The 8,512-nt window shown below is 38.5% G+C and overlaps 1 protein-coding gene and 1 non-coding gene across 2 annotated transcripts; both read left to right on the forward strand.

The window, feature by feature from the left end:
• Positions 1 to 2,835: 2,835 nt before the first annotated feature.
• RPS13 (ribosomal protein S13) lies at positions 2,836 to 5,857 on the forward strand. The gene is made up of 6 exons (XM_037839326.1): positions 2,836 to 2,931; positions 3,078 to 3,126; positions 3,312 to 3,390; positions 4,438 to 4,607; positions 5,082 to 5,182; positions 5,780 to 5,857. Exons 1-6 carry the CDS (start codon positions 2,909 to 2,911, stop codon positions 5,811 to 5,813), a joined length of 456 nt encoding a protein of 151 aa, XP_037695254.1. The 5' UTR covers positions 2,836 to 2,908; the 3' UTR covers positions 5,814 to 5,857.
• LOC119538959 lies at positions 4,187 to 4,276 on the forward strand. Its single transcript, XR_005217737.1, has one exon. It is a non-coding gene; the product is annotated as a small nucleolar RNA SNORD14 (small nucleolar RNA).
• Positions 5,858 to 8,512: the final 2,655 nt, after the last annotated feature.

Raw genomic sequence — 8,512 nt, forward strand, 5'->3', positions numbered from 1 at the left:
ATCTCAATAAAATGGAAAAAAAAAATGAAAATAAAAAGATCCATACACTGTATTTTTAAACTCTTTGAACACTGAACCTCTTCCTTTAATAAAGAAATAATTGTGTTAATAGTGACTATCTTCTAGACAATGGAATTATAATTTCCTCTTTTACATCTTTATAAATCAGAATATTCCAAAAAAAAAAAAAAATTCTCAAGAAAGTATGCTGCATATAAAGGCAATGGAGGCATGGCTTAATAGAAAGTAAACACCATTTGATTCAAAGTAAACATGCACATACCCACATCATATTTCCTTTTTGATATTACTGAATACACAAACATGTCCAAATAAAGTGAATTAAAAACTAGCTGAAGGGTTTAACATGATTTAAAACCAACAGAAAACCTGTAATAATAGTTATAATCTTATAATCCCTACTGCATAGATCAATATTTGAGTCAACATTTCTATATCCTCACTAGAAAGGTTATATTGTCTTTTTAACTGATTTTTTTTTTGGGGGGGGGCAGGTGGCCAGAGTGGTATTCCCAGGTCAATCTAGCAGTAGTGATTATACTACAGATATTCCCTCAATCATTCTACTACAAGATATAACTACACTTAGGGGTTGACAATTATTCCAACAAGGTTTGAGGACTTAAAAAAACTCATGTGTAACTAAGTAACTGACTTATCGCAATCACAAACGGACTACAATCCAGGTCTACATTGCCAAATCTTGACTCTTTGCACTATCTTCTGTAGCCTGAGATAAAGTCTGTAGCCCAGACATCTTGAAAGGGGAAAAAATTACTTTTTTTAGGCCCAATCTCTCAAATAGTTATTGAGAATCTAACGTTTTGGCAGGCACTTTCTGGGTGTTGGGGCTAAAGCAATGACAGTTCTATTCTCAGTTCAAATTTTAATGGAGGCAGACTGACAACCAATAAGCAACTCAAAGGAAAATGTCAGAGTCAGGTAATATAAAGACAATAGGATACTGTGTTGGGAGAAAGACTACTTTAGATGGGCCTCCTCAGGAAGGTCTCTCTGAGATGATATTGAGGCTAGGATTTGAAAACTACCCCTGAGAAAACTACCCTGGGAAGAGCATCACAGGTAATGGCAAGAGGAAAGACTCTAAGCCAGCAAGGAACAGGCTTGTTACCTTGGAGAGTCAGAAAGGAGTAAGCGTGCCTGGGGTGTTGTAGAACCAGTGGGAGAGTGGCAAGGCATGAAGTCAGGAGTTTCGATTTTTTTCTAAATGCATTGAGAAAGCATGGGAGGGTTTTAAACAGGGAAGTAATAAATTATGTGATATATATTTTTAAAAGATCACTCTGACTGCTAGGTGGAGAATGGATTGCATGTGTTTGGAGTGGAGACACAGTAAAAGGACAAATTGTTGTGATACTACTGAGTTGCCCAGATAAGAGACCACGGTGGCTTAGATTGGGGGTAGCAATGGAAATAAGTGACTATATTCAGGATATATTTTTGTAGTACAGCTGAGATAACTCTTATTGGACTGAGACAAAGAGGAAACATGGAAGACTCCTCGGTTTCTGGTTTGAGCAACTGGGTAGAGCTTAATTGAAATGAAGTGGTCTGGAGTAGGTAGGCAGAGCTAGAGATTGAGAATTGGAGCCATGTTAAGTTTGAGATACTTATTCCATATCTAGGCTAAAGATGTAAACTTTGCTAATAGTAAGAATGCACCTTTGCTAGGAAAAAACAGATTAGCCAATATTTCCCAATTAATTGCAATTCCTAATGCTTTGGAAAAAGCTATTCATCAAAAAGCGGTATGTTTAAAGAGTGGGGGTGGACGTTTTAGTACTTAAGAGATTCTTTTAAAGTTTCATCAGCTACTTTAAACTTATCAACAGGAATTTATTGATTTCACTGACCGCCCTCCTCCCCCCGATCACCTTTATTTTTTAAAAAAGCTGCTTCATCCGCCCTTTCTTTCAATGCAGTCTTGTGTCCTAGGCTCTGGATCGGTCTTAAAAGAGCTTCCTCAGTCGTGGGTCTTTTTTGCCAGGATTGATTAAACGTCTCATTTTCTCCCTTTCATCCTCCCCACTCCCCTTCACCTCCCTACCTCCAGTTCTAGGTCTTTCCGATCTTGTTCCTAAAGCTCTACCCTGTACTCACTTGGATACGTGGTTCCGTGAGGATTTGCACAACACTCCTCCCCACCGAATCCAGCACCCTACAGCCCGGTACAGTGGAGAGAGCGCAACCCAAGGAAGTCTGCCAGAACAGGGTTCAAATCCCTGGGCTCGTATTTTAACCTTACAGATTCCCTCACTTAAGGGCATTAGTAGAAATAAGAAATTGAAGCGCTGGCACTGCAGCGACCACTACCATTACTTCCAGCATAGCGCTTATCACATGGTATTATAGCTGTCGATTGACGCCTGTGAATTTATTAACGGAAATGAGGATCTCAGTACTAGGGAATGAACGAACAATTTTGTACGGCTGAGAGTCCGCTGGGCACCGGGGGCGCCAATTACCGCCCAAGGTCACCAATCACTGCACCTCTAGCCGATCCAGGTCCACTCCCAGCCGGGATTCGAACCTACACGATCTTGTCGTTGGGAGCACCACACTGAAGCGCACAGTCCCAGTACGCTGGGGACTTTGGTTGGAAGCTGGTATCAGACAACGTTTCCCGCTGTGGCGGCGAGTCAAAACAAAGACGCATACAAGCCGGGATATACAGGCCTCTCGATTGCGGAAAAGTATACAACGTTGAAATGCATTTCGGGATACGTAGTCATACCGACGTCGAAGGTTACGCAGCGTAGCTCCGCCTCCTGAATGCGGAACGTGTGAAGTCATTTCCTTCGTGCTAGGTGGCTTCCTGCGGTGTTTCCTCCTTCGCTCTCTTTTCAACTGCTTGACTGCCGCCATCATGGGTCGCATGCATGCTCCTGGGTGAGCTTGGGTACCAAGCGGGATTGCAGACTTGGACCGCGGGGCCGGGGGAAAGGAGTGAGGGTTGGCAACAGGTCGAGGGAGGGGTGTTCTGAGCTGCTGTGGCACCGGCCGCAACCTTACACTGAGACTGCTTCTCTCCCCAGGAAGGGCCTGTCCCAGTCGGCTCTGCCCTATCGCCGCAGCGTCCCCACAGTAAGTTGCCTACTGAGGCCGGAGAGAAGTTGGGGCGGGGAGCATTAGTTGCTCCGAGGAAGCGGCGCGGGTGCGGTAGGGCGCCTGTGTGCGTGAGGAGCGTGGCTTTGAGGGCGTAGGGGGCCGCTCTGGTGCGGCGCCATCGTTGTTTCCTGTCCTAAGGCCGCTTTCTTTTATACAAACAGTGGTTGAAGTTGACATCTGATGACGTGAAGGAGCAAATCTACAAACTGGCCAAGAAAGGCCTGACTCCTTCACAAATAGGTGAGTGCTTTTGTCTAATATAGCTCCTTAAGGTCTGTCCTTGGGTGACTTGCTGAAAATGGTTCTTGGGGTAAATTGCCCTACACGTGACTCAGATCTTTGGCGTGTTTTTGTGGCTTTACTGTTCAAGACCGATGTTTAGCCTTGATTTGTTAAAACTAGTTCTTACCTGGTAGACTATAAAATTAAGATGCTCATGGAATTTCAATGAGCATTTACTAAGGTCTAATTTTATTAGGTGCATGGTTTCAAGCTCTTTACATGTACCAGCCTCATTTAATTCTTTGAATGAATACTAGTAGTTATCCCCCATTTTACAGTTGAGGAAATTGAGGTAGTGATGCTAAGTAACTAGCTACACTAAGTAATTAACCTCACATCTGCTAAGTGGAGGAGTCTAGATTGGCTCCAGACAGCCTATATGCTTTTGCGTAATACTGTCATATTGGAGTTTGTTGTGTTTTGAATCTCTGCTTGTGTTTTGTTCAGCAAAAGTTGGACTGCCATGTGCAACTGAATTCTGGGCACTGAGAATACAGTAGTGAAAAACGGGGTAAAATGTCTGCCTTCCTGGAGCTTATAGTCTAGGGGAAGTATGGCATAAAATGAGCAAATAAATACATAGTTGACTGCCAAGTAGTAAGAATAGTTTTATTTTGAGGTTTAAAAGAAGTAATGTAAATTATTGTTTAGAAGTATCTCTGATTACAAGTTCTTGTTTACTGGTTCTAGTTGTAGAATAAATGCAATAGCAGGAATCTCATTGATTGCTTTGATCATCTAAATTGTGGTGAGCTCGCTATGATGATAGTCTTCCATCATTCGCAGTTTCCACCAAAAGGGTTTTCCTTAGTGATGGCTAAACCTTCCTTGGATGTCTGAGTGAGCTTTGCTGCAGTCGCATGTTGACGTTTGTTATATATGCAAGTAAACCCTATTTTACAGATGGGAAATTTGGAAAGTGATTTGATCTCTTGAGTTTTGGTGTCACGTTCTCCAGTGTATGTGTTTGGCATGGGGAGTTATAAAATATGATTCCTTTTCCAGGTGTGATCCTGAGAGACTCACATGGTGTTGCACAAGTACGTTTTGTGACAGGCAATAAAATCTTGAGAATTCTGAAGTCCAAAGGACTTGCTCCTGATCTTCCTGAGGATCTCTATCATCTAATTAAGAAAGCTGTTGCTGTTCGAAAGCATCTTGAGAGGAACAGAAAAGTAAGAAAATAAAAGCCTGATGACAAATACAACTGCTTCTACTGGCTGGCTTCAATAAAATATAATGCAGACTGATTTGAGTTTTCTAAGGTGGCTTAAGGCATAAACTAGACAGGACTGGTTTTCATTTTCAAAGCACTTCTTTGAAATAAAAGTATTAGTAGAAGGGATATACTTTGGCTTTGGCTCCCCTAAATTCTTGATTATGTCCATTTGGTTGAAAATGTTGGGGTGTTTATTTACAGAATTTTGCATATTGTTCCTACTAACCATTCTGGAACCCTTAAATTTAACTTAGTTTCACCTAAGGACTTAAACGCTCGTCATGGGAGCTCTATTCTATGATTATTCCAGGATGTTTGGTAATTGTTTTTCATTGGGGAAACTGCCTGATAGTTCCACATTCTTTTTTAAAATAATGCTTAATTATTATTTTAAGAAGTTTTCCTGAATTCTATCAAATTTTATTTTTAGGATAAAGATGCTAAATTCCGTCTGATTCTGATTGAGAGCCGAATTCACCGATTAGCTCGATATTATAAGACAAAGCGAGTTCTCCCCCCAAATTGGAAATAGTGAGTATCAACCTTTTTATTAAGAAATGTTAGTTTTATTGTTGGGAACGAAGGAAGTATGAATAGAAAATGGTTATCGTTTATTTCTTGATTTAGAACAGTGATCAGCAAACTTTCTGATAGGGCCTGATAGTAAATATTTTAGGCCTTGTGAGCCTAAATTTTGCCAGTGTATCAGGAAAATAGCCAAACTATAGGTAGACAAATGGGCATGACTGTGTTTCAGTAAAACTTTATTTACAAAAAGGAGCAGAGGGCCATCATTTGCAGACCTTAGATTTAGACATGAACAGCCCCTTAAATGCCTTTTAAAAGTGTGTATAAAGCTGCAGTTCATACGTCTCCTAGGAGGTTTATGTTTTAATTTTTGCTAGGAATTGTTTACAATAATGATTGGGTTCAGAAAGGTTTTTTCTCAATATTAGGCAGATCTTCTTTGGATGCCTGAGTGAGTATCTTTATTCATTAGGTCTTAACACAGTGAACTGATTCAGGAGCTTGGTAGTTCGGTGCATTTTGTATAGTAGGGTGTTTGTTTCAGCTGTGAAGATGGAGGACCAATATTAATCCCTCTTTTCTCTCTTTTTTCTTTTTCAGTGAATCATCCACAGCTTCTGCCCTGGTTGCATAAATTTCTCTATGTATTTAGGCAATAAAGTCATTGTTTAAGCCTGTTTTCTTTCTTTTCTGTATATGTCAGTGATTCATATGTGTTGATCCATTTTAATGGGGTAGTGTTTTAGGAGAGTAAGTATTAGAGAGCTGTGCGATTCCACAGGGAGCAATAAGATAGCATCTTTCTATTGCACAGTAACTCATTCCTTCATGGGCTCTCTTGAACTAGTTGAGTCCAGCAGGTTATAATCTCATGGGTGGTAGCTATATGCAAAGGTAGGAATTGGGAGAGACTAGAAAATAACTTTTTTTGTTTGGAGGCAAATATGTTTCTAAATGTTTGACACATTTGATGTTAAGCACGGAGGTAGATGATCTGAGGTAGGCTCTAATTCCTAGGCCTTGCATTTATGGATGGGTTAATGCAAAATTTAGCTGGGTGTTTTCAGGGAATTTCACTTATTTCTTAAAGAGACAACCTAGCAAGGCAAGTCCCGGACAACTAGAGTCAAGATGTGCAAGGTTGTAAATGAGTAAATGTTAAGCTGCATATGTCTGACTAGTACCAAAGCTGGTGTTTTATGCAGAGCTGCGATTCTTCATAACTCATAAAGCACAAGATATTTGTGGACCTGTATCAGTGTTTTGCAGGCCATTTGTATCAACTTTGTAAAAAGTCTGTGTATCTTTTGAATAATATATTTAACTATTAGCTTTTTACTAAGCTTAACCCTAAGCAGTAGTCAAAACTCTGTTTTGAAATTGTGCTATCAGGCAGTCTCGTTCTCAAGAGACCAGTGTCATAACTAGCATTGACCGCCTGTTGGGTGCTGGACTGGGGTGGAATGGTGTAGTACAGACATCCAGATAATTGATTTTGTTCTCCAGGACACTAAATATATTCATGCCCCCACCCCACATTTTGTGCCAATACTGTGGATAAAAACTTGCTGTTCCCCTTCATAATGTGCTCACAAATATGACAAAGTTTATTGTAATAAGACATCTCTGAAAGTGATGAACAAGTAAAATAAGGTAGTGCACTGAGCAATCATCTTTTGCAAACCGTAAGTGGTTAGGCAAATGTTAGGTATTGATGGATTCCAAGTGTCTGGACTGAAAACTAGTTCTTAGTAACAGGTGGAGCACTTGAAAAGCATCCCTTGGATTTTAATTTTTACTAAAAAAAAAATTACAAGTACTTATAATTCCTGCCATCAAGCCAACAGAATTACTGCAAATATTTTGACTACATGTTGGAGAATTTTTAATGCCTTTTTCAATATTTTTATTGTGGTACGATATATATAAGAATTTGCCATTTTAACCAACTTTAAGTGTACAGCTCAGCAGCATGTAATGCTTTTTTTAGAAGATAATAAACTTGGTATTAGGAAAGAAAAATCTGAAATTTTGAGTGGGGCTTTGAGAAACAGCTCTGCCACTTAAAGTTGTGTGGTTCAAGACTAAATTGTGAGGATTAAATGAGGTACTTAATAAATAGTAGTTAAATCATTCAGAGAAAACCCTAACAATTTAGTGAACATCCCTCTAGTTATCTACCTGTTAAAGGCATATGGTTTTGCACATAATGGCATCATATTACATATATCATTACATAATCTGCTTTTTTTACTTGTTTAGGTCCTGGTATTCCATTGGAGATGTGCTGTAATTTGCTTAGCTAGTTTCTGTTTCATCTCCTTAAAGTATTTTCCAGAAATGAGATTTCAGGGTCAGGGCATGTACATTTTATACTTTGTATATTTTATAAAACTGCTTTTCAAAAAGTACATGAGAATGCTAATTCCCCACATCCTTTCAAAATTATTTTTTCATTTTAATTGTTTAAATCTTTGTTGAGACAATGGTGTTCTTTTTATTTGCAGTTCTTTGATTACAAATGAATTTTATTTTGTGAATCTTAATTTCTGAATTGCCTATTCATACCCTGTTAACAGTTTCTCTTTTGGAACATTGTTAAACAAATATTTTTCCCAACTTTTTTCTTTCATCCTCATTTATGGTATTTTTTGCCATAAAAGTGAAAGAATTTTATTGGTATTGTCCCTACTGATTTCTTAGTGATATCATTACTTTTTTTAAATTAAGCAGTCCAGTTAAATTTTCACTTTTTTCCTGCAGATGATCATCTGTCTTCTTTTTAAAAAAGAGTCCATATGCTTTATCTAACACCTGTTTTGACCCAGTTGGATATCAGCATGTGCTGATTCAAATCTACCTATATGTAAGCACCTAGAATTTGAAGTTACTCTTCAGTGACTATTCTCTATTGAAAAATCATCTTTTCCAATTGATAGGTATGCATTTATTTTTTATTCAAAATGACACATTCACACAAATTCATCTCTAAGAATTATTTTACAAGATTTGTAATTAAAAGTACTCTCAATGGCCCCAACTTCCTGAAATCTAGGGGCAGCCACTTTTAGCACTTAGCTGTTCTAGCATGTAATATGTCTTTAATTTTAAATATGCTTATGCCATAATTTCTTGATTTTTAGTTTTCTTATACCCCTTTCCTGGATCCTCATAATTGTATCACAGTTTATGGTTAAATCAATATTCTGTATATTTCCGTGACTTTTCCATATAATAAATACATACATTGACTTTCAATATTTGCATTTTTTCTGAATATACATATTTATGTAACATGTTAGTAATCTTTTTCCATCTGCCTAGTGTTCTCTG

Source organism: Choloepus didactylus, chromosome 6, assembly GCF_015220235.1.
Source record: "Choloepus didactylus isolate mChoDid1 chromosome 6, mChoDid1.pri, whole genome shotgun sequence".
In the NCBI taxonomy this organism is placed as follows: Eukaryota; Metazoa; Chordata; class Mammalia; order Pilosa; family Megalonychidae; genus Choloepus; species Choloepus didactylus.

What these genes read in the sequence shown, in the direction of transcription:
- RPS13 (XM_037839326.1), top strand. Translation starts at nt 2,909, where the DNA reads ATGGGTCGCATGCATGCTCCTGG. An exon ending in GGTCGCATGCATGCTCCTGG is followed by an intron (nt 2,932 to 3,077) that starts GTGAGCTTGGGT and finishes TTCTCTCCCCAG; the next exon opens with GAAGGGCCTGTCCCAGTCGG. An exon ending in ATCTTGAGAGGAACAGAAAA is followed by an intron (nt 4,608 to 5,081) that starts GTAAGAAAATAA and finishes TTTTATTTTTAG; the next exon opens with GATAAAGATGCTAAATTCCG.